Source organism: Chlorocebus sabaeus, chromosome 16, assembly GCF_047675955.1.
Source record: "Chlorocebus sabaeus isolate Y175 chromosome 16, mChlSab1.0.hap1, whole genome shotgun sequence".
Classification (NCBI taxonomy): Eukaryota; Metazoa; Chordata; class Mammalia; order Primates; family Cercopithecidae; genus Chlorocebus; species Chlorocebus sabaeus.
Window position 1 is genome coordinate 61,855,675 of NC_132919.1, and position 26,149 is coordinate 61,881,823.

The following is a 26,149-nucleotide window of genomic DNA, read 5'->3' on the forward strand; positions in this document are numbered from 1 at the left end:
TTTCTAGCAGTACAGTTACAAGGTCAAAGGATAAGGTACACATTTTTTTAAAAAAATTTCTTTCTCCTCCTGAGATAACGAAATACAGTAGTGTATTAACAACTCTTCATACATTACTCTCCAAGGTTTATCTTGTTAATCCTTTAAGACGTATCATCTCCCTATCCTTGGCTGCACCTGAAAAGAGCGGGAGTCGGCAGGTAACCCTATCTCCTCCACCAGGTGAGTTCGGATGCAGGTGTCAACTACAAGACTAGGAGCAGAGCACTCCTGGGGTTTTGCTGGAATCATCGGCGTGGGAATGCGGTCTCTTCCCTCGTCCGAAAGACGCCAAGTTCCCGGGAGGCAGCGGACTCGGTTCTAACCTTCCTTGCCCCAGTCTCTAGGAGCGCCCTGCACGCAGTGGGCGTCTAATAAATGCAGTCGGCCCTGTTGGGACAAAAGCTCTCCCTTAAGTGGACCGGACACTAAATCCCTCCAAGTGTCACAGAGCTGCCGCCCCCGCCGCCACTTTGCTCCCTGCCTGCTCCCTCCCCGCGTTCCTCGTGGGACCCTCAGCGGCAACTCACACCCTCTCTGACAGCCGGTGCCCGCCCCGGGCACCGTGCGCGCGCCCGCCGACCCCGCCCCGCCCCCGCCCCGCCCCGCTGGCCCCGCCCCGCCCGCCGGCCCCGCCTCCCGTCTCCTCCCCGCCCCCCGGAGCCGACGAGTGGCGGCGGCGGCCCCAGGTCCCGGGTCCCTCAGACAAGAGGGCGGGTGGAGGAGGAAGCGGCCGAGCCCAGAGTCCTGCTCCGGCGTCGCCGAGCACCGCCCGCCTCAGCCGACCAGCCCCGTCGGCTACTGGGCCTCGCCGAGACGAGAGGAGGGAAAGGCCGCTGCGCCCGCGAGGAGGCGGCGGGGGCGCGGGCGGAGGCGGCGCGGGCTGCCGCGGCTGCCGCTTTGTTGTGCGGCCCGGGCCGAGGAAGGAGAAGTGGGAGGAGGGGGGAGCTCGGCGTCCCGCTCCCTCCGCGGCTCATGGCGACGACGCTCGGCACATCCGGGACCCTCCGGCCGTGGCGGCCGCGGCGCCGGCTGCTCGGGCCCCAGCCCCGGCCGCTGTGGTGACTCTGCCGCGCCTCGCCGTCGCCCCCGTCCCCGTCCCGCCCGCCGCCCCCGCCGCCGGGGACATGTCTAACCCCGGAGGCCGGAGGAACGGGCCCGTCAAGCTGCGCCTGACAGGTGAGGGGGGGCGGCGGGCCGGGCTGGGCAGCCGCGGGGTGGGCGAGCTTGCGGGGGGTGCCTGTGGCCTTAGGAAGGGCCAGGGTCGCGATCAATGGTGAGTTGGGGGTCGGAGGAGTGGGAAGGCCTAGTTCAGGGAGAGTAATTGGAAAACCACTTGCTCCGGCTTGGACATTCTTTAAAAAGCCGAGGATGACTCGGGGCGGGGGGTGGGGGTGGTCTTTTGTGGAGGGGAGGATACACCGGTTCGCATCGCTGGCGGATTTCAGGTCGGAAAGTCTTGGTCAAGGAGCCCCACGCTGCCTCCCGGGTCTTGGGGAGCAGCCCCTGGGCTACCGCCCAGGTGGGATCGTGAAGGGGATGAAGAGCTCCCGTGGCGAGGATTATTGAATCCGGTTGCTGGCTGCGCGCAGTAAACACTCCTTAAAGATGGAGCGCTTAACGGGAGGGTGTGCGTGTGTGTTCCCGGGTTGTTACCTTGCACACCCACTTATGCCCGCGTGAAAAACCTTCACTCCCTGCCGCCGGCCACCGCTGCCGGGGCCACACACCTTGAACTCACGTCTCTCGGAGGAGAGGAGACAGGTTGACTTTTCCGGTGTGCCTGTCTGATCCGACGGCTCGGGCTCATTGTACACTGTGTTTTGGAAGTGTCTGATTGTAGGGTGGCATGTTTGGGGTTGTTCCTTGTAGGCCGCAGAACTTGTGTCTCACCTCTAACTCCAGACCTGCTTTAAAAACACACTTTTTTGTGGGGAGGGAGGGGGTACATTTCTAAGTATGTCCTCATACAAACTTTAGAGCAAACTTTCTGTTACTCTCCCCACCCTCCCCCTTCCTTTTTCTAAATGGAAAAGAATGTCCGGAGGGGTTGCCAGATAGAAAACTACACTTACAAAGTGTTTATGATTCCAGGTGCATGAAATCTTTAATATTACAGGTACGTTTTACTTACAGTGCCATTTTTGGTATTCTTACATGGACATGCCACCCCCATTTTAGGAGCACTTGTATTTGGTTTGAAAAGGAATTGAAATCACGTCGTTATCCTACCTTCATCATTTACCCCTGATAAATTGTCCACGTTTATATTCGGGTGAGTGGTGAGAAAGATAATTTTCCGTAGAGGATTTGTGTGTGCGTGCACGTGTACGAATCAACTGTAATTATGTTTGCCCACACTAGACTTTGAGATTTATTTGGACTAATTTTGTAGTTGAATGCTTGTGTGTCACATCTCAGTCCACTGGCTGAACTTGCTGGGTGAAAACTTGCAGTGAATTTGGTATTTGAGAATTTAGCTTGAATGTATGTTGGCTGCAATTTAAATAATATATTACCTTCATGACAGTTTTCCTTTCCCTAGGGAAAATTGCAAGGAATCATTAACTGAGTGGTTCTTAATGGAAAACCTGGATTGCAGAATACTTGTATTCCCCCTTCTCCCCTGCTCCCTCCCATTCAGTGTCGTTATATTGGGAGGAGACAATGGAAACCTTTATAGGGGATCTTTGTTGCTTTCGAGTTTATCTGTTGCTGTTGCTATCTGGAGTCAGTGATCGTGGAAAGAACATGTGATCCCAGGTGTGCAGAAAGCATCAGAAATTGGCTGTTTCCATTTACTTTCCTCTGGGCTATATAGATGAGGGAAAAAATAGGGATTTTGATTTTCTTCAAATAAAGTTACTTGAGGTTTTTAGTATGACTCAGTAGATCTTAAAGTGTTTATCTGTGGTTTCCGTACTACCTATGATATGTTATAAAAATTTATAATTAAAGTTTGTTAAGAGGAAAGATTATGCTTATATTTTAGGGGAAGAGGGAATATTGAACTACATTTATAGTGATTTTGTTTCAGGTTTTTCTGAGAAGTTTTAAATACCCTGTGTCCTCTTAATAGTAAAAACAGTTTGAGGTACTCTGAGTTTCTTACAACTATTTGTCTCTGAATAGTTTTCTCTTAAAATTTGACAAATATTAAAAACACTGTCCTTCCTTCTTTGGTTACAGTGGAGTCTCTTCTGTTTTGCCAGGAAAGTTAACATTTTTTTTTTTTCATTTTTGTTCATCATTTACAAATTAGATGGTATAGATTTTAGCAAATAGATCTCAAGAGCTGGATTCAATTAGCAGCTTTTTAGGACATAAACATTAAAGGGTTAGATGGAAAAGATTGTTTTGACTGACTGGATAAATGACGGGGCTGTGTTTGATGTGCGTCCAGGAATTGGTCTGGAGCTGGTGCCCAACTTCTCAGTCCATCTTGAGAAGCCAAATAAAATATTTAACCTAGGCCTCATTTTGTTTAAAAAAAAAGTTGATTCTTTGTTAAGACCTTAAGAAATGTTTGGCGTACCTTTAGACTAAGTGTTTAACAGTTCTTTTAGATCTGGGTTCCCTAATAGAGGAAAAAAAATCACTTAAAAAAAGACAGATCTCACAGTGAATTTATATTTGGTTTACAATACACTTGGGCTATAAGGTGTTTTAAAATTGTTATTCTTTGCTTTAAGTTAATACCATATTAGTATTTTAAATTTATAGAGTACCTTTGATTTCAAGATGTTGTATAAACTTTAGTTGATAATAACCTTATTGTGGAATTGCCCCTTTACTGAAAGGTATAAACATTTCTTACATGGTGACGCGCGCACACACTCACATACACTCACACATACACACACTCACACACTCACTCATACACACACTCCCTTTCTGAACAAGAGGAAATATTTGAACCATGAGATCTCTGCCCACAATTGATATTAGACCTTTCCACATATTATTCTTAAAACCACAATCAGTGAACTGTTTGGTATTTGTCAATGCTAAGAAGGTGGGGCTAATTTAATAATTTGATCCCAAATTTTAGATTCCTCAGGCAACTGGGGGTTAGAATCCGATTTCATCCATCAAGCTACTTCTGTTCTTTATGACACATTAACATACGATCATTGAAATGGGCTGTATGGTAACACTATCAACTTCAACTACTATTTCTATAACAAATTTATTACAAAATGTATAATTTCTGTATCATACTTATATGACTATCTGATACAGGCTTTTCTTACAATGGTTTGGATAGAAAAATATTCTTTACAGTAAAAACTTTGGGATAATTTTTGACATCATTATTGTTTCTGAAAACCAAAGGCTGGAAAAAGCAGTTTAGTGTAATTTCTAATATTTTAAATTCTTGGGTATGGAGAAGTAGAATAACATTATATTACTCCTCCAGAACATTTATTTCAGACCTTTTTTATGCATTTAATGTTTTTGTGTGCTGCTTCTCATGTTATTAATTTCAAAGTCTTTGGCAATAAGGAGGTTAATCTTGTCTAGAATGTAAGGAAATTTAACTTTAAAAATTTCCCTTTAGATATGCTAGCATCTTAATCCTGTTTCACTACATATTTGATCGATTCAAGGCTTTAAAAATTATAGCTTTGTTCTGTTTCACAGGTTTTTAAGTGTGCCTGTACACCATGATGCCTATACACCATGACCATATTTTTTGAGATGGAGTTTCACTCTTGACTGGAGTTCAGTGGCTCCATCTCGGCCCACTGCAACCTCTACCTCCTGGGTTCATACGATTATCCTGCCTCAGCCTCCCGAGTAGCTGGGATTACAGGCGTCCACCACCGCACCTGGCTGATTTTTTTTGTATTTTTAGTAGAGACGGGGTTTTGCGACGTTGGCCAGGCTGGTCTCAAATGCCTGACCTCAGGTGATCCACCCGTCTTGGCCTTCCAAAGTGCTGGGATTACAGGCGTGAGGCACCGCACCCGGCCCATGATGACTTTTATATACTACAGGTGTTAGTGATTTGAATGTCCCCAATTCATTTTATTTTCTTGGTTTCTGAGGAGGAAGCCCATGTAGTTCAGCTCCTTCCTTTTCTCTTAAATTCTGTCTTCTAGTCTAACCCTCTTCAGGCAGGCAGTAGAACATGCTAAGGTCCTTTTTGTAGTTTGGTATTCGTAATACAATCTGTGTATTTTAGTCATCACTTTCACTTTTTTCTTGTTGGTTGAGCTATTACTATCATAACATACTAACATCTCATTTAACATAACTTAGTTTTAAAGATTAATGAAGAGTCATACTTAGGCATACAAGATTTTTATTTTCACTTTTTTTTTTTTTTTTTTTTTTGAGGCAGAGTCTCATTCTGTTGCCCATGCTGGAGTGGAGTGGCAACAGCGTGTGGTGAGCGATCCTGGCTTACTGCAGCCTTGACCACCCAGCTCCGGTGATTTTCCCACCTTGGCTTCCCAACTGGCTGGGACTTACAGGGATGCGCCACCGTGACTGGCTAATTTTTTTTTACTTTTTTTTTTTTTTTTTGGTAGAGATGGGGTTACTCTAGGTTACCCAGGCTGGTCTTGAACTTCTGTGCTCAGGATATCCTCCTGCCTCAGCCTTCCAAAGTGCTGGGATTACAGGTGTGAGCCACCATGCCTGGCCTATTTTAAGCCTTTTTTGTTGTTGTTGTTGAGAGGGAGTCTTGCTCTGTCGCCCAGGCTGGAGTGCAGTGGCCGGATCTCAGCTCACTGCAAGCTCCGCCTCCCGGGTTTACGCCGTTCTCCTGCCTCAGCCTCCCAAGTAGCTGGGACTACAGGCGCCCGCCACCTTGCCCGGCTAGTTTTTTGTATTTTTTTTTAGTAGAAACGGGGTTTCACCGTGTTAGCCAGGATGGTCTCAATCTACTGACCTCGTGATCCGCCCCTCTCGGCCTCCCAAAGTGCTGGGATTACAGGCTTGAGCCACCACGCCCGGCCTATTTTAGCCTTTTTTGGTGAGAGTCTTAAAGATGTAGTATGTCCTCCTCTTTTCAAATAGACCATACTTAGTAGAACTTAATGTTTTATTCATGATTCAATATAAAATGAATATAAATTATTGTTTTGTTGTAATATGTAACGTGAGGATCTCATTAGGGCCTGTAGAGAGAAGTATTTCACCCTGGCTAAATGGTGATAGGTCGTTTGTTTAACTTTGTTCTTACTAGTTTTTCTCTTTGTCTTCACTTTTGTTTACTGATACTTTCTTTGTCTAAGAATGCTGAACCCTTGAAATACGCCGTTGTAATCAGCATTGTACATGTTTCTGTGTGATTGACATGTATTGAAAGTTTAAGTGCCAGATGCTGTGTTAAGTTCATATCTATTACCACTTTTAATTTTCATAGTAGCTCTAAGTAGTAGGAGAAACTGAAAGTTGGAGAAGTACATGTCACAACCAAAGTTGTCTAGAAAGCTTATTACAAGTTTATTAGAATTTGTATGGAAAAATAAAATTGACATATTCTGTTCACTTGGAATCGCCCTCACCCCTGGCAATACTTGCCCATCTTTTAAGGCTCAACTCAAAGATTACCGTTTTTTTTTTTTTTTTTTTTTTTTTTTTTTGAGACGGAGTCTAGCTCTGTCGCCCGGGCAGGAGTGCAGTGGCCGGATCTCAGCTCACTGCAAGCTCCGCCTCTCGGGTTCACGCCATTCTCCCGCCTCAGCCTCCCGAGTAGCTGGGACTACAGGCGCCTGCCATCTCGCCCGGCTAGTTTTTTTTGTATTTTTTTAGTAGAGACAGGGTTTCACCGGGTTAGCCAGGATGGTCTCGATCTCCTGACCTCGTGATCCGCCCGTCTCGGCCTCCCAAAGTGCTGGGATTACAGGCTTGAGCCACCGCGCCCGGCCTTACTGTTATCCCTAGAACTTTCCCTGACCTGAGTTGAACTGTCCTCTGTGACTCTAATAAGCTCTTCTTCTAGTATCAGACCTAACCCACTGATAGGCGTTTATTGTTCCTATGCTTTAAGTGCCATGAAGACAGGATCCTTGTGTGAGCATGGATTAAGACCTTTTTGGCATTTTATTTAATGCTGGAGAGCTATAAAGAGTTCAGAATAGTTCTGCATGTGTTCTTTATGGCTAATGCATTGGGTGTGAGTGGCAAGAGGTGAGGCTCTAGACAGGGACCAACCTAGTTAGGACCTTATTGTAGTTTGCCAAGATGTTTTTTTTTTTTAAGGTGGTGGGAACCATTGCAGAATTTTAAGCTTTGATATATATGCTGTTTAGACACAATCTGGGAGCAGTATGGAGGATGGACTGGAATGGGAGCCGTGAAGACTGGTTTTAGGATAACTGGTTAAGAAGATTCAACAGCAACAGTCGTTCAGATTTTTTTCTTGTTTGAACGTTTATTTCCATATTTTTTATTACTAATAATTACTGTAAACATCCTGGTGTAGGTAACTTTGATTTTTTTTATTTTTTTTATTTTTTTTTTATTTTTGAGGCAGAGTCTTCACTCTGTCGCCCAGGCTGGAGTGCAGTGGCACCATCTCGGCTCACTGCAAGCTCCGCTCCCGGGTTCGTGCCATTCTCCTGCCTCAGCCTCCCGAGTAGCTGGGACTACAGGCGCCCGCCACCGTGCCCGGCTAATTTTTTGTATTTTAGTAGAGACGGGGTTTCACCGTGTTAGCCAGGATGGTCTCGATCTCCTGACCTCGTGATCCGCCCGCCTCGGCCTCCCAAAGTGCAGGGATTACAGGCGTGAGCCACCGGTGCCCGGCCGGTAACTTTGATTTTTTTAAAAGGATTTTTTTTTTTTTAGGATGCTTCCATAAAAATAGTATTACTGAGGTCAAGTGTGTGGATATTTTTAAGGTTTCGTGTTTAATTTTTCCTTTAGACTGCTTCTTAAAAGAGTTGGGCCTATTTAGAGCAGCAGTAAATAAAGATGTCCTTTTTACTATTCTGTTATAAGCATTAGCTAATTGCGTTTTAAAATTTTTGCTAATTTTGTGGCATGTGCCATTTAAACATTCATGAAGCAGAATATTTTCCTGTTTACTAATCATATTTATTTTCATTGACTTGTTTGGCCTTGTCCTAGTTATGTTAGAGCCTTAGTGCTTTTCTTATTGATCTACCTGAGACTTACAAATATATTAATCTGTTGTCATATTTGCTGCAAACATTTCCATGGTGAATTATTTGTCTTTTAATATTGGTCATTGTTTGGATACGTAGAAATGTATTATCTTAGGATTCAAAATCTGTCCAACTTTTGTTTTTCCTATTCTGTACTTGGAAGGCCTTATTTTTCAAGAAGTTTGATAAATAAGTACTTTATATTTAATGTTTTTTAAAAATGGTTTAATAAACTATTTCCCCTTCAATTGCTATTTAGCCATCTTGTCATTATTTATTAACCAATTCTTCCTTTCCACAGTGATGTAGTATCTTTTCAGTTATGTTAATTATGATTGTCAGATATATCTCTTGTTCAGTGCCATACCGTTTTCATTATTGTAGCTTTATAATTTCGTTTAATATTCTCACTAGGCCAGTTTTTTTAAGAGATGGAATCTCGTTCTGTCACTCAGCCTAGAGTATATTGGTGTGATCTTGGCTAACTGGAGCCTCTGACCCCTGGGTCCAAGTGATTCTCTTGCCTCAACCTCCCTAGTAGCTAGGATTACAGGTGTATGCCACCACTCCCAGCTAAATTTTTTTTGGGTTTTTTTTTGGGTGGAGATGGACTTACACTATGTTGATCAGATTGGTCTCGAACTCCTGACCTCAAGTGATCTGCCTGCCTTGGCCTCCCAATTTTTTTTTTTTTTTTTTTTTTGCTATTTTTATTTTTTTCTTCCACATAAATATTAAACTTGTTAAGCTTAATGAGAAATTTCATTGGAGCCAGGCGTGGTGGCTCATGCTTGTAATCCTTGGACTTTGGGGAGGCTGAGGAAGGTGGATCATCTGAGGTCAGGAGTTCAAGACCAGCCTGGCCAACATGGTGAAACCCTGTCTCTACTAATAATACAAAAATTAGTTGGGCGCGGTGGCACATATTTGTAATCCCAGCTACTGGGGGCGCTGAGTCATGAGAATCACTTGAACCCAGGAGGTGGAGGTTGCAGGCGAGATCATGTCACTACGCTCCAGCCTGGGCGACAGTGAAACTGTGTCTCAAAAAAAAAAGACATTTCATGGGGATTATCATTAGAATTGCTTTACTTTGGGAAAAAGAGATATCTAAGTTTGTGTAGTTTTCTCACCCAGGAGCATGCTATGTTTTTACATTTATTTAAGCTTTGGCCCATATTGCTCAGGATAGTTTTATAATTTTCTTCCTGTGTTTGAATTTAATTTCAGATAATTTATATTTGTGTGATTTACATTGTGTTTTCTAATCCTTGTTATTGCTTGTATTTAGGAATGCAGTTATATGTATTTTTGCTTGATTAGAACAATTATGGCTGGGCGTGGTGGCTCATGCCTGTTATTCCAGCATTTTGGGAGGCCAAGGTGGGAGAATCACTTGAGCCCAGGAGTTCGACACCAGCCTGGGCAACATAGTGAGACCTCATCTCTGTATTTATTCATTTATTATTATTATTTTTTGATACTGAGTTTTGCTCTTGGTGCCTAGGCTGGAGTGCAATGGCACCATCTCGGCTCACTGTAACCTCCGCCTCCTGGGATCAAGCGATTCTCCTGCCTCAGCCTCCCGAGCAGCTGGGATTACAGACATGTGCCACTACACCCAGCTAATTTTGTATTTTTAGTAGAGACAGGGTTTCTCCATGTTGGTCAGGCTGGTCTCGAACTCCTGACCTTAGGTGACCCACCTGCCTCGGCGTCCCAAAGTGCTGGGATTACAGGCATGAGCCACCGCGCCCAGCTGATGGCTAGTTTTTTAGGTATCAGTGTTTGGTACTTGTTATAGTTGAATGTTAACACTTAAAATTTTTCTTTTCTCTTGGATTTCTCTCTAACATATAAGTAGTTGAAGAAAGTGAGCAATTTTATTTCATTAAAATTTTTTTAAATATGAGCAATCTTCTGAACAAGAATAGTTTCAGACCGACTGTTTTAGAATAGCTTCTGATGGCGTTGACTACCTTTTTTTAAAACCACATTTGATATTATATTAAAATGTGTCAAAAGATAATCTTAAGTTTGATTGGCAGTTTGGTTTGGTTTTACACAAAAATTGATAGCAGACATAAAGTTTAAATTTTTAAATAAACCTTGATGATTCATTTTTAGGGAGGAATTACCACATGCATGATTGCAATCATGCAGTGCTCTTTCCATTTCTTCCCAAAAATTTCCTCTTACCTCTTCATCTCCAGTTGTCTTCTTCAGTACCCGGAACTTGTCAACCACTGATCTGTTTTCGGTCACTATAATTTTGCCTTTTCTAGGATTTTGTGTAAATGGAATCGTACCATCTGCAGTCTTTTGGGTGAGACTTCTTTTAGCATGATGCTTTTGAGATCCATCCATGCTGAGTATCAGTACTTCATTCCTTTTCATTCCTAAGGAATATTGCATTGTACATCAATTTGTTTATCCGTTTGTAAATATCTGCAGACATTTGTTGTTTCCAGTTTTTGGCCATTACTAATAAACATTTGAGTACATGGCTCTTTGTGAACATGTTTTTTCTTGCCCTTGGGTAAATGAGTGGAATTGTTGCATCATACGGAAAGTATGCATTTTAACTTTTAAAAAATCTGGGTGGATTGCTTGAGCCCAGGAGTTTGAGACCAGCCTGGGCAACATGGCAGAACTCTGTCTCTACAAAAAATACAGAAATTGGTCAGGTGTGGTGGCCTGTGCCTGTAGTATCAGCTACCCAAGAAGCTGATGGAGGATTGATTGGGCCTGGGAAATTAAGGCTGCAGTGACCTGTGCTCACACCACTGCATTCTAGTGTGGGTGACCCTGTCTCAAAAAAAAAAAAAAAAAAAATTTTTTTTTTCAAAGTTGTACCATTTTGCATTTTTACCAGCATTGTATAAGTTTCAGTAGTTCCCCAACCAGCTTTGTATGAGTTTTAGTAGTTCCCCATCCTAGTCAGCACTTGGTATTGTCTGTCTTTGATTTTAGCCATTCTAATTGGTAGGTACAGATATTTCATTGTACTTTAATTTTTACTTCCTTTATAACCTACAGTTTTAAGCATATTTTAATTAACTTATTTATTGTCCATGTAATTGTGGGTGAATATCCAAATCTTTTGTTCATGTTTTAAAATTGGATTGTTTTCTTGTTGAGTTTTGAGAATTATTTAATTCTGGTTGTAAGCCTTTTATGAGATGTATACTTTGCAAATATTTTCTCCTAGACCATTGCTCCCCCTGCTCCCCTAAAAGATGTCCCAAAGAGAAGAAGTTTTGAATGCTGATGAAACCTGTTTATCAATTTTTTTCTTTTGTGGTTCATGTTTTTTGAGTCCTAAGTCTTTTTCTAACCCAGAGTTCTAAAGATTTTAGAACTGTGTTTTCTTCTGCATTATTTATAATTTTAACTCATACATTTAAACTTATTTTCAAGTTAATTTTTTATTATGCTGTGAAAAGTAAGGGTCATGATTTTTTTTCATATGGATATTCCATTTTTGTAGCACTATTTGGTGAAAAATACTTTTGTTTCCTCCATTGAATTGTCTTAGCACCTTGGTAGAAAATCAGTTGACAGGCCAGGTGCGGTCGCTCATGCCTATTCTTTGGGAGACCGAGGCAGGAGAATCACATGAGGTTAGGAGTTCTAGACCAGCCGGGCCAACATGGTGAAACCCCGTCTCTACTAAAAATAAAAAATTAGCCAGGTATGTGGCAGTCACCTGTAATCCCAGCTACTCAAGAGACTGAGGCAAGAGAATCACTTGAACCCAGGATGTGGAGGTTGCAGTGAGCCGAGATCACGCCACTGCACTCCAGCCTGGGCGACAGAGCACAACTCTGTCTCAAAACAAACAAAAAATCAGTTAACAGTATACATAGAATTCTATTTCTGGACTCTCTTCTGTTTTCTTTATGATTCTACCCTTTAAGTTTATTTTTAACACTATGCTGTCTTGATTACTATAGCTTTAAAATAAAGTAGCTTTCAAACAAATTGAGTCTTTGATTTAGGATCTTGTAATACTTTGGAGCCATTGTTTAATTTGTTCAACCAATAAGTATTTATCAATTTTGATCTGTGACAGATATTATTTTTATTATGTGGTACCATGAATGGAGATATAAGAAATCAGAAAAAGCCTAGATTGGGCCCTGTAGTTTTCCTTTCAGAATTTCTGTTATGAACTTTACATTTCTAAATTATTAGTCTTTTTCATCTCTTGCTGATGTGATGAAAGAGGATTGCAACAACCAGGACTTAACAAAATTTACCTGTTTACCAGCAGTCCCCTCAAATCATTTTTGGAAAAGGTAGGATATAAAGAATAAACATATCTAAAATGTGGCCACAGAAAAGAAGGGAGGTGATTGGTGTGTTAGTGTGGGTTGGGTTATGAGTATTTATCATTTTTGCTTGTATTAGTATATTTGTGACAGGGTCTCTGTCACCCAGCCTGCAGTGTAGTGGCATAATCAGAGCTCACTGCAATCTTGAACTGGGCTCAGATGATCCTCCTGCCTCAGCATTCTGAATAGCTGGGTCTGTAAACATGCACCACCGTGCCCAACTAATTTTTTTTATTTTTTAAATTTTTTTGTAGACATGGGGCCTCACTGTGTTGTCCAGGCTGGTCTTGAACTCCTGGCCTCAAGTAATCCCCTGCCTTGGCCTTCCAAAGTGCTGGGATTACAGGCCTGAGTCATTGCTGCACCTGGCCTGTTTTTACTTATGTGTGTGTTTTTTCTTTTCTTTTCTTTCTTTTTTTTTTTTTTTTTTTTTGAGATGGAGTCTTGCCGTCGCCCAGGCTGGAATGCAGTAGCACGATCTTGGCTCACTGCAACCTCCACCTCCCAGGTTCAAGCAGTTCTCCTGCCTCAGCCCCCCAAGTAGCTGGGACTACAGGCACATGCCACCATGCCCATGTAATTTTTATATTTTTAGTAGAGATAGGGTTTCACCATGTTGGCCAGGCTGGTCTTGAACTCCTGACCTCAAATGATACACCCGCCTCAGCCTCCCAAAGTGCTGGGATTACAAGCGTGAGCCACCACACCCAGCTTTATGTGTATATATTTTTTTACTTTATGTGTATATATATACACACACAAAAATATATATATTTCTGAGACAGAGCCTTGCTCTGTCACCCAGGCTGGAGTGCAATGGTACGATCTCAGCTCACTGCAACCTCCACTTCCCAGGTTCAAGTGATTCTCCTGCTTCACCCTCCCAAGTAGCTGGGATTACAGGCGCCCACCACCACGCCCAGCTAATTTTTGTATTTTTAGTAGAGACGGGGTTTCGCTATGTTGGCCAGGCTGTTCTTGAACTCCTGACCTCAGTTGATCAGCTCACGTTGGCCTCCCAAAGTGCTGGGATTACAGGCATGAGCCACTGCGCCCAGTCAGCAGTTTTTTTTGTTTTGTTTTTTGTTTTTTGTTTTTTTTTTAACCACCGTGCATTCCTGGACACTGTCACAAAGCAGAAATCCATAATGTAGATCTTATTTTCTATGTAAGATATACTTAGTAATTTTTTTTTTTTTTTTTTTTTTTGAGACACAGTCTCACTCTATTGCCCAGGCTGGAGTTCTGTGGCGTGATCTCTGCTCACTGCAACCTCAGCCTCCCGGGTTCAAGCAGTTCTCCTTTCTCAGTCTCCCTAGTAGCTGGGATTATAGGGGCCTATCACTCCACCCAGCTAATTTTTTATTTTGAGTAGAGACGAGGTTTCACCATGTTGGTCAGGCTGGTCACGAACTCCTGACCTCAAGTGATCCACCCACCTTGGCCTCCCAAAGTGCTGGGATTACAGGCATGAGCCACCGTACCTGGTCATTTTATGACAGGTAGTTTTATGAGAGGTAGTCAGAATGTTGTGGAGAGTATAGAATTGGAGGCAGAAAATGTGGGTTCATATCCTAGTTATGCCACGTATAAGCTTTTGCGTCTAAACAAATCACTTATTTTCTCTGTGCTTGTCCCTTTAGTTATAAATGCATGCTTAAAATGACAGTGTTAAAACCAGGTGTGAAAATACCCCCAAAAAACCCAAAAAACAAAAACCCAAGTGTGATGGTGTGTGCCTGTAATCCCAGCTATCTAGAAGGCTGAGACTGGAGGATCGCTTGAGCCCAGGAATTCAAGACCAGCCTGGGCAACATAGCGAGACATGGTCTCAAAAAAAAAAAGGCAAGTCTTATTTATTTTAGCAATATGATGGAAGAATGTACATGAAAGATACTGTTAAAGGTATAAAGTTTTTTGTAGACATACTTTGTCATTTTTGACCACAGATTTTGTTTTAAAGAAATTGGTCAAAACCAATTATATTTTATAAGAGCAGGTACAACATTAATAATGATTAATATGTATTTGTTTAAATGATACATGTCTTTTAAAGTAAGCATTTTGGATTGAAATCCTAGCTAGGCAAGAAAAAAAAAGGCATAAATGTCTTGTATACCTTGGAGTATCAGCATATCATGAAGTATTCATATAATGAAATATAATTAGGTATTTATATTTCAATATTTTAATCAAATGTTTTCAATATTTTATTTTTGAGATGGAGTCTCGCTCTGTCACTCAGGCTGGAGTGCAGTGGTGCAATCTCAGCTCACTGCAACTTCTGCCACTCTGGTTTAAAGCAATTCTCCCGCCTCAGCCTTCCCAGTAACTGGGACTACAGGCATGCACCACCATGCTTGCTAATTTTTTGTATTTTTAGTAGAGACAGGGTTTCACCATGTTGGCCAGGTTGTTTCTCAAACTCCTGGTCTTAAGTGATATGCCCGTTCCAGCCTCCCAAAGTGCTGGGATTACAGGCATGAGCCACTGCACCTGGCCTCAATATTTTAAATATTTAAAAATATATTTTTATAAACAATTTTTATCTTAATATGGGAGACATTTAACCGATTAACTATACTTCTCTGTTCCTTCCATTCCCCAGTATTTGGTAAGAAGTAGAAGAGCTTTGGGGAATCGTTTGGATGGCTCAGGATTTTGGGAGTCGGGTTGTAGATGGGGGAGCTGTTTGGATGAAGTCTTTATGACTTGATAAATTCTCCTGTAGCATGCTGGCACTTTCAAAAGTAGCCTGTAGCGTCACCTCTTGCCAGTAGATGGGGGTATTTTTGCACTGATAGATGTCAGGGTATGTAAAAACCTGTAAAACTGAAACCCAAAGTTTAAATGAGTGTACTTGGAATAAATGGTGTTGAAGAGTTAGAAACTGAAAATTTGACTCCAATGTCTAATGAAAAATCATACTTTAGTGTGAGCTTTCTTATGTAAACTCTTTAAATGCTACATGTTGTAGGAGTAGACAGTAGAGCTGCAAACATTAGTAATTAGTTCTGTTTTTATTTTCATGATTTTTGTGTCATCAGGCTTTACATGTTACTTTCTTCCTCCAGTGAAGAAGAAAACACTGATTGGTTGGTAAGAGTATTCAGAATTATGTGAATCTAATACCACAAATAAGGATGATAGAGATTTTTTACAGTTGAACGTGGGGAATTTTTGTAAGGAAAGAAGGATGGAAAAAAAAACTTAAAAGTAAAACGGCATTTGATACATTCAAAATACCGTCTGTAACATAGTACTGGATACGTAGTACTTCAATAAATTGTGTGTGTGTGTTTTGTTTTTTGTTTTTTGTTTTTGTTTTTGTTTGAAACAGGGTCTCACTCTGTCGTTCAGGCTTATGGCTCACTATAGCCTTGACTACCTGGGCTCAAGTGATCCTCCTGCCTCAGCCTCCTGAGTAGCTGATATTATAGGTATGTGGCACCATGCTGGTGTAATTTTTAAATTTTTTGTAGAAATGGAGTCTCATTATGTTGCCCAGGCTGGTCTCAGACTCCTGGCTTCAAACAGTCCTCCCATCTTGACCTCCTAGAATGCTGGAGTTACATGTGTGAGCCACTTGTGAATTAAAGAATGATGAAATTGAAAATAGGCTTTCGTGATCCCAGGGACCTCAGTTGAAACAAATAAGATCTCTCTTTGTGATGTCATTATTGAATTAACTAACATTTATACCTTAGTAATTTCAACAACATTAAGTTATAAAGATATAGAACTGAAGTATCATTTGTCAATATTTGACCTCATGGATAGAACTATTTTACTACACTCTGCAAATTTTGCTTCTTAACAAAATGAAGATCACTAACATTCACTGGAATAAAATCTGTTTCTGGATTATCATCTAAGGAAAGTCACATGTAAGTAGTCTGTCAATGTTAGGAAGATAATTTAACATTTTTTTTCAGAGCTCTGTGGTTTTAAGATATTCTCATTTATTGTGTCATTTAATTACTAATGAGATCCGGTTTTTTTTTTTTTTTTTTTTTTTTTTGAGAGATAGGGTCTCACTGTGTTGCCCAGGCTGGAGTACAGTGGCATGATCGTATCTCACTTACAGCCTGGAACTCCTAGGCTCAAGCAGTCTTCCTGCTTCAGCCTCCTGAGTAGCTAGGACAACAGGCGCTCACCACTGTGCCTGGCTAATTAAGAAAAAAAGTTTTTAAGGACTGGGTCTCACTGTTGCCCAGGATGGTCTTGAACTCTGGGTTTCAGGCAGTCGTCTCACTTCAGCCTCCCTGGTAGCTGGAATTACAGACATGAGCCACTGTGTCTGCCAAGGTATCTTTCTGATAGGTAATCTGAACCAGTGAAAGTGAAATGAGCACCTTTTATCTGACAAAATTTGTTCCCTCAGTCTTTTTTTTTTTTTAGATGGAGTCTTACTCTCATCTGGGCTGGAGTGCAATGGCGTGATCTTGGCTCACCACAACCTCCCCTTCCTGGGTTCAAGCGATTCACCTTCATCAGCCTCCCGAGTAACTGGGATTACAGGTGTCTGCCACCATCACGCTTGGCTAATTGTTGTATTTTTAGCAGAGACAGGGTTTCACCATGTTGGCCAGGCTGCTCTCAAACTCCTGACCTCAGGTGATCTGCCTGCTTCAGCCTCCCTGAGTGCTGGGATTATAGGTGTGAGCCACCGTACCCGACCTCTATTCTAGTTCTTTGGAAATGAGGATGGATGTACCGAAAGTTCATTGTGATAAAATTTGAAGGTTCATGTATTTTAGTTTTCTCTTTCCCAGTTTCTTCCGATTTTTTTTTTTTTTTTTTTTTTTTTTACTTTCTTCTGATTTCTAGCTTAGTTAACCCAAAATTATGTTTTTTTCTAGCAAGGAAGAAGACTAAGAATAATGATGAAATATGCTCATATTTACATATTCATTCAGTAAACATTTGCTGGGAGTCTTACCTGCACCTAACACTGAGATGTAGGTTCTAGGATTTTAAGAAGAGGTTAAGACCTTTATCTTGCTTTCAGGGAACTTGCAGGTGACCAAACAGATAGGACTTGATGGATGAAATAACCACAGTCAGTGCTAGAGTTAATGGTGTATGCAATGAGGCTGAAATAAAATAATGAAAGCCCGTAGGTATTTCTAAGGGGGCTTTCTAGATTCTACAATTAATCTTTCATATTTTCTACCTTCCACTTTACAAAGAAAGGCACATTGGCCAGACATCCTAAATAGTACATTGTGGTGCGAGGCCTTCCACACCACTAGAGAGACAAATCAGCATGTTGGTGAGAAGGCGGTGATATCAATGACTGGGTAGCATCTTTTCGTAAGTCATATTTCATTAGTTTTCAGCAAAATTGAAGGACTTGATCAAGTTTTAGCTAATCATTAAAAATAATTTTTGTAGGGCCAGGAGTGGTGGCTCATGCCTGTAATCCCAGCACTTTGGGAGGCTAAAGGAGTGGATCGCTTGAGCTCATGAATTTGAGACCAGCCTGGGCAACATGGTGAAACTCCATCTCTACAAAAACTACAAAAATTAGCCTGGTGTGTGGTGCATACCTGTAGTCCCAACTACTTGGGAGGCTGAGGCAGGAGGATGACTTGAGCCCACCAGGCAGAGGTTGCAGTAAGCCAAGATTGTGCCACTGCACTCCAGCCTGGGTGTTAGAGCCAGACCTTGTCTCAATTTAAAAAAAAATAAAAATGAAAAAAATAAAAATTAAAAAAAAGAAAAATTCCAGTGACTCATGCCTGTAATTCCAGCACTTTGGGAGGCTGAGGCGGGCAGATCACTTGAGGTCAGGAGTTCAATACCAGCCTGGCCAACATGGTGAAACCCTGTCTCTACTAAAAATACAAAAATTAGTTGGGCATGGTGGTGCGTGCCTGTAATCCCAGCTACTCGGGAGGCATGAGACATGAGAATTGCTTGAACCTGGAGACAGAGGTTGCAGTGAGCCGAGATCGTGCCACTGCACTACAGCCTAGGCAGCAGAGCGGGACTCCATCTCAAAAAAAAAAAAATTATAAGGAATAGTGAAGTCAAATGCCATTTCCCAGAAAATTTTTAAAAATCATAGATTTTGGTAATTTTTTTGGCATTTAACTCAGAAAATTTAATGGCATTACTATAACAAAACTTCTTTCATTCTTATCTACTTATTTGAATAGGTTTTCTTAGCATTTATATTTATAAAATGAAAAATGGGATTCAAATTTATGTTGTACCCTCATTCCAGCAATAAGTAATAGTCATTAATAAACACACGAAGTAATTGAAAGTAAGAAAACCCCATCTATCTCATTAAGAGATGCATTTCCAACTGGGTATGGTGGCATATGTCTGTAATCCTAGCTACTCAGAAGGCTGAGGCAGGAGGATTGTTTAACCCTAGGAGTTTGAGACCAGCCTGGCAACATAGTGATGCCCTGTCTTGAATTTAAAAAAATAAAAACAAAAAAAGACATGCATGTCCAATTATTCTCTTCCTCGTCTTCCTCACCACTTTTCTATTTTTCTTAATTATTATTTTTTTAGGGACAAGGTCTCACTATGTTGCCCAGACTAATATGTACTAGCTGTTCACAGGTGTGAACATAGCATACTGCAGCCTCAAGCAGTCCTCCTGCCTCAACCTATCCTCCTGCTTCAACCTCCAGAGGAGCTAGGACTACAGCTGTATACCACTGTACCTGATTCCCCTCTCCCTTTTTGAATAATTTGTTTAATCAAAATCCAGAAGAGGTCTACACATTATATTGGGTTGGTGTGTCTCTTAATTATCTTTTAAACTATAGCTTTCTCCTCTTTTCTTCCTCTGAATTTTCTTTTTCTTCAAATTTATTTATTATAGAAAACAGATTTATTAAATACCTCAGCATCTCAAAACTCTTTATCATTTGGCCCTAGCCTTCCTATCATACCGCTGTGTTCTACCATTCTGAACTTGTCTTTTCTTAAATCTCATAATCTCTTGTATCTCCAAGTTTTTGACAGTGCTGTTGCCTCAGATGCTGTTACCCTCCTTCCTCCTTCTCCACCTAGTTTTCCTGCCTAATCTACTCAGCCCTTTTTTTTTTTTTTTTTTAATGAGACAGTATTGCTCTTGCCATCCAGGCTGCAGTGCAGTGGCGTGATCTTGGCTCACTGCAACCTCTGCCTCCTGGGTTCAAGCAATTCTTCTGCCTCAGCCTCTTGAGTAGCTGGGATTACAGGCGCCTGCCACCATGCCTGGCTAATTTTTGTGTGTATATATATTTTCAGTAGAGACAGGGTTTCACCACGTTGGCCAGGCTGGTCTCAAACTCCTGACCTCAGGTGATCCATCTGTCTCAGCCTCCCAAAGTGCTGTGATTACAGGTGTGAGCCACCGTGCCCGGCTACTCAGCAATTTTTTTTTTCCTTTTTTTTTGAGACAGAGTCTTGCTCTTGTCACCCAGGCTAGAGTGCAGTGGTTTGATCAGGGCTTACTGCAGCCTGGACCACCCAGGCTCAAGTACTACTCCTGCCTCAACCTCCTGAGTAGTTGGGACTATAGGTACGTGCCACTATACTTGGCTAATTTTTTTTTAATTTTTATTTTTAGTAGAGATGAGGTTCTGATGTGTTGCCAAGGCTGGTCCCAAAATCCTGAGCTCAATTGATCTTCCTGCCTTAGCTTCCCAAATTGTTGGGAGTACAGGCGTGAGCCACCATGCTTGGTCCTCCACTTTTAAGATATAGCTGAGACTGGGCACGGTGGCTCATGCCTGAAATCCGAGCACTTTGGAGGCTGAGGCAGGTGGGTTGCCTGAGCAACGTGGCGAAACTCCATCTCTACAAAAACTACAAAAATTAGCCTGGTGTGTGGTGCGTACTTGTAGTCCCAACTACTTGGGAGGCTGAGGCGGAAGGATGGCTTGAGCCCAGCAGGCAGAGGTTGCAGTGTGCCGAGATTGTACCACTGCACTCCAGGAGTTTGAGACCAGCTTGGGCAATATGGTGAAACCCCATCTCCACTAAAAATATAAACATTAGCCAGGCTTGGTGGCGCACACCTATAATCCAGCAACTCAGGAGGCTGAGGCAGGAGAATCGCCTGAACCCAGGAGGCAGAGGCTGCAGTGAGCTGAGATCACACCACTGCACTCCATCCTGGGCCACAAGTTGAGACTCAGTCTCAAAAAACAAACAAACAAAAAACGTAGCTGAAGCGTTATCTCCTCTGAGAATTCTTCCTGGGCTTCCCCAGGCTGAGTTAGGTGTCCCTCTCTATTAGTATCCTGATAGGAAACAAGTAACACTCTTACGTTAGGTCAAAGAGTGTAATGAAGGGAGTATTTACAATGGTATGGGAAGGGTTACAGGAATCCAGCAAGGAATAGTGCAGCACCTAGGGACTAGCAATGCTAGGAAGTTGCACCATATTTGGCCCAGCAAGGGCAAAGGAAGAGGGTAGTTGTAGGGGTGCAGAGAGACCCTAGTTGTTGCTTCTCATTTATTGAACCCAATTTAAAGCCAGAGAACAAAGGAGCCCAGTTTATGTAGTATGTGACAGCAGCCTCCTAGGGCATAGGGTAAAGGATGGAGAATAGATCTGGAGGAGTAAATAGAAAACAAAACATCTAGCACACCCTTATTTATTCTCCTATATTACTTTAGCATACTTCTCATTGTATTACTTAATATATCGATTTAAAATTCAATTTAAGGCCAGGTGCAGTGGCTCATGCCTGTAATCTCAGCACTTTGGGAGGCCAACACAGGTGGATTGCTTGAACTCAGGAGTTCGAGACCAGCCTGGACACCATGGCGAAACTCTGACTCTACCAAAAAAACAAAAATTAGCTGGGCATGGTGGCATGCCTGTGATCCCAGCTACTTGGGAAGCTGAGATGGGAGGATCACTGGAGCCCAGGAAGTTGAGGCTACAGTGAACTGTGATGGTGCCACTGTACTCCAGCCCAGGTGATAGAGCGAGAACCTATCTCAAAGTAAAAAATAAAGGGTAAAATTCAACTTAAGCCTGGATAACATGGTGAAACTCCATCTCTACAAAACATACAAAAAAATTAGCCAGGCGTGGTGGTGCATGCCTGTAGTCCCAGCCACCAGGGAGGCTGAGGTGGGAGGATCTCTTAAGCCTGGGAGGCGAAGCTGCAGTAAGTCCTGAGTGTGCCACTGCACTCCAACTAGGGTGACAGAGGAAGGCCTTGTCTCAATAAATAAATAAATAAATAAGTAAAATTCAACTTAAAATTGGTTGGTTAAGGTTTTCCCCATAGCACTGTGAACTTCTTTATAGCTGTAGACTCATTCATACTAATATTTGCATACACACAGTGCTTAATACATCTGTTAATGAAATGAATAAAAGTTTTAGAAAGGGATGGCTGATAAACATAATTTAAAAGATCTGTCCTTCTTAGTGGTAATGTGTGATAACTCTTGATTCAAAAGAGAGTAAACTTAATTTTTGCTTTGTTTGGTAGTTTTGATGCTTCTGCAATAAATGACTCGCTCATTTTGTTTCAGGAGAAGCCAGGGATTAATTTAGGCCATAATAAATAACTACTGTATTTAGTGGGATTATATGGTATAAGGCTCTCAGTTGACTACTCAGTGGCCTGATAAATATATTTATCCATTCTCTTTTGCTATAGAAGAATCATGATGCAGGTTTGACTACTCAGTGGCCTGATAAATATATTTATCCATTCTCTTTTGCTATAGAGGAATCATGATGCAGGTAAAGAATCTGTAGAGATTATAAGGCCAATTATGTTGACTTTAGGGAGAATGTACCTTGCTTTCTGTGAGTTATTATATTACATAGCTTTTCCAGATCCCTTAGGTACATGGAAGCTAGAAAATCGACCTGTATTGCTAACCAAACAAATTCTTCTCCTCCTCCCAAATATTTACATGAATTATCATATATTTGCTAGAAAAGGCTTATTAGAATTGCTGCATAAAAAATGACCCCAGGGCCGGGCGTGGTGGCTCACACCTGTAATCGCAGCATTTTGGGAGGCTGAGGCGGTCGGATTGCCTGAGCTCAGGAGTTCGAGACCAGCCTGTGCAACACGGTGAAACCCTGTCTCTACTAAAATACAAAAAATTAGCCAGGCGTGGCAGCATGCACCTGTAATTCCAGCTACTCAGGAGGCTGAGGCAGGAGAATTGCTTGAATCCGGGAGGTGGAGGTTGCAGTGAGCCGAGATCGGAGATCGTGCTATTGCATTCCAGCTGGGGTGAGACTCTAATAGTTTTATTATCTCCTGGTTTCTGTGGGTCAGGGATTTGGCAAGGGGCTTAATTGGGTCATTTTGGCCAGAGTCTGTTGTGTGTTTATTCAGATGGTGGCTAGAACTGGAATAGCTGGGGGGTGACTTGGCATATCTCTCGCTTCAGGTCATGTCAGAGCCTCCATGTGGTCTCTACATGGACTGGTTTATGGCAGCTTTAGGGCAACTACACTGCTAACATGACTGACTCAGGGCGCCAACAGGAATTGTCCAAGGAACTAAGTGAAAGTTGCATGTCCTTTTCTGACTTAGCCTAGGAAGTCCTACCTGCATTCTATTGGTTACAAAACAAGTTAGTTACAGGCTATTCTAGATTCAAGGAGAGGGAACATAAACTCCCATATCTTGATAGAAGTTTCAAAGAATTTGCAGTCATTTAAAAAATTGTCACAGGTGTTGGCAGTGGCAGCAGGTGCTGCTACTTTTTGTCTTTTTTGAGAGGGTTGGACTATTTATTCTTTGATATATTAATCTAATGGATAAAAATTTTCAGCTTTTATAATTTATTTTGTGTTCTACCTTTGAATTTCCAGGAATTTTATTACAGAGCACTTAACAAATGGCATAAAAATTTTCAACAGCCTCTAGAAGAGTTATGATAGCTTATTAAAGTGTAAACTCCATAAATTATTTTTATAAAGGATTAGAAAGGTCATAGAGAAGCAGATTGGTAAAAAGAAAGCAGACACTATCTGAATAAAATAATTTATAGAACTTAATTTTTTAATTTTCTGGAATTATTTTTGGAATGATTTTTGTATTGAAAAAATATTATAATTCAAGGTTAAGAATAAAAGGATATTAGTGCTTCCCTGTAGGGTCTGCATTGTTTTTCTTTTTTCTTTTTTTTTTTTTTGAGATGGAGTCTCACTCTGTTGCCAGGCTGGAGTGCTGTGGCACGATCTCGGCTCACTACAACCTCCGACTCCCTGGTTCAGATGATTCTCCTGCCTCAGCCTCCTGAGTAGCTGGGATTACAGGCACCTGCCACCATGCCCAGCGAATTTTTGTATTTTTAGTACAGATGGGGTTTCACCATGTTGGCCAGGATGGTCTCGGTCTCCTGACCTCGTGATCTGCCTACCTTGGCCTCCCAAAGTGCTGGGATTACGGGTGTGAGCCACTGCGTCCGGCCTCATTGTTTTTCTTTAACCCGTCTACAATCCATTCTCCACAGTGTAGCTTCATGAATTAAAAAAGAAAAAAGTAAATTGGATGATTTTACTTCCTTGCTTTAACCCTCCAGTGTCTTTCCATTATACTTTGAATGAAGTAGACACTATTAATCCAAGACCTTATATAATCTGCCCCTGTTGACTGGGCTTTCCTTTGCTCATTATGCTTTGGTCACGTGGATTTTCTTTTAATTTCTTGAAAAGGCCAATCTCTTTTCCACCTCAGGGTTTTTATATATATACTTTCTTTTGAAGGGATTTTCTTTCTCTTGTTTCTTCTTCTTTTTCTGTGTCAGTTGTATTATCTCAGAGTGTTCCTAGCTAGTCTTTCTAAGGTAGTCTCTACATCCATAATACCATGTTAACTTCTGAGAACCGAATACAATTTCTTTTAATATTCATTTACCTGTTTATTGTCTTTTTAAAAATAAGCTTTTGATTTTAGAATAGTTTTAGATGTATAGAAAAACCTGTAAATCTAAAGAAAAATCTGTAAATCTAAAGATCTGTAAATCTGAAGATAGTATAGAGTTCCTGTATTTCCGCAACCAGTTTTCCCTATTAACTAATCTTACGTCAGTATGGTATATTTGTTATAATTAATGAACCAATATTGTTACATTTTTATTAACTGAAATCCATATTTATTCAGATTAGTTTTTACCTAATGCTGCTCATTGTGTTTTAATCCCTACTAGATGGGGAGCGCCCGCAGGGCAGGCAGGGATTGTGTGCATGTTTCATTTACCTAATGTAATGCCAAACACTAATGGGTACTTGGGAAGTATTTCTTGAATGACTGCTGGAAAGAGGTCTTAGAGTTTATAGTCTAGCTTAAACTTCCCCATTTTAGGTGAGAAAATTGCTTAGGGAGGCATATGTGTCTTCTTGGACTCCCATGGGTAGTTCAAGGAATAGCTGGTATTAGACACCACATCTTATGATATCTAGTTGCTATTATCTCTTTGAAACTAATGAACCTTAATTTTTTTCTTTTCTTTTTTTTTTTTTTGAGACGGAGTCTCACTCTGTCACTCAGACTGGAGTGCAATGGTGCGATCTCAACTTACTGCAACCTCCACCTCCAGATTCAAGTGATTCTCCTGCCTCAACCTCCCAAGTAGCTGGGATTACAGATGTGCACCACCAGGCCTGGCTCATTTTTGTATTTTTAGTAGACGGGGTTTTGCCATGTTGGTCAGGCTGGTCTCTAACTCCTGACCTCAGGTGATCCACCCGCCTTGGCCTCCCAAAGTGCTGGGATTACAGGTGTGACTCACCACGCCCAGCCTGAAGCTTAATTTTCAAGACCCAATCTGAGGGTCTGGAAGGGACCCTAGCAAGGTATTTACTTGGTTAATTTTAAAAAAGTTTTATTGGTATATAACATATGAATGAGAAAATTCATAAATTTTATAAGAGTGTGGTTTAAGATTTTTTCAGAAACTGAACACACGTATATAACCAGCATCCAGATCAAGAAACAGAATATTGGGGCCGGGCGCGGTGGCTCAAGCCTGTAATCCCAGCACTTTGGGAGGCCGAGACGGGCGGATTACGAGGTCAGAAGATCGAGACCGTCCTGGCTAACACGGTGAAACCCCGTCTCTACTAAAACTACAAAAAAAACCTAGCCGGGCGAGGTGGCGGGCGCCTGTAGTCCCAGCTACTCGGGAGGCTGAGGCAGGAGAATGGCGTGAACCCGGGAGGCGGAGCTTGCAGTGAGCTGAGATCCGGCCACTGCACTCCAGCCCCGGCGACAGAGCGAGACTCTGTCTCAAAAAAAAAAAAAAAAAAAAAAAAAAAAACAGAATATTGCCGGTAGGTGGTCACATATCTTTGAAGAATTTGCAAATGTAAGTCGTCTAAACCACAGTCAGCTATGCTGTCTTTTTACCTGACTTCCCCTTTGTTATACTTTTCCTTATGTTGAGTGGCATTGGAATGGCTGTGGGCACTTTTGTGGTCTGGCTATGGGGAAATTGACTCGCAGATATATTTAGTTGGATTTTTGCAAGATATGTTTATAGATTCACAGCCTCTTTGTGTATAGTCAAGGTATTACTAGCCATCCCAGTATGGGAAAGGTTTCTAGGAATACTCTGTCTGTTGTGCTAACTCATGGGGCATTGTGACATAAACCTGCATAGCTAGAGGTTGTCTAGCAATATGAATGTGTCCTGTGGCATCTGGCA

The 26,149-nt window shown here is 41.7% G+C and overlaps 1 protein-coding gene across 3 annotated transcripts in view; it reads left to right on the forward strand.

Annotated features, from left to right (window-relative positions):
• Positions 1 to 1,120: 1,120 nt before the first annotated feature.
• The window catches only part of SMURF2 (SMAD specific E3 ubiquitin protein ligase 2), a 118,731-nt gene continuing 93,702 nt past the window's right edge, over positions 1,121 to 26,149 (forward strand). For 2 of the 3 annotated variants that reach the window (XM_037993699.2, XM_037993701.2), the window contains exon 1: positions 1,122 to 1,218. In XM_037993699.2, the coding sequence (XP_037849627.2) occupies positions 1,167 to 1,218 (52 nt within the window). In that variant the 5' untranslated portion in view covers positions 1,122 to 1,166. Of the gene's footprint in view, positions 1,219 to 26,149 lie in introns of all 3 variants that reach the window. The other variant, XM_037993700.2, reaches the window with a different exon arrangement.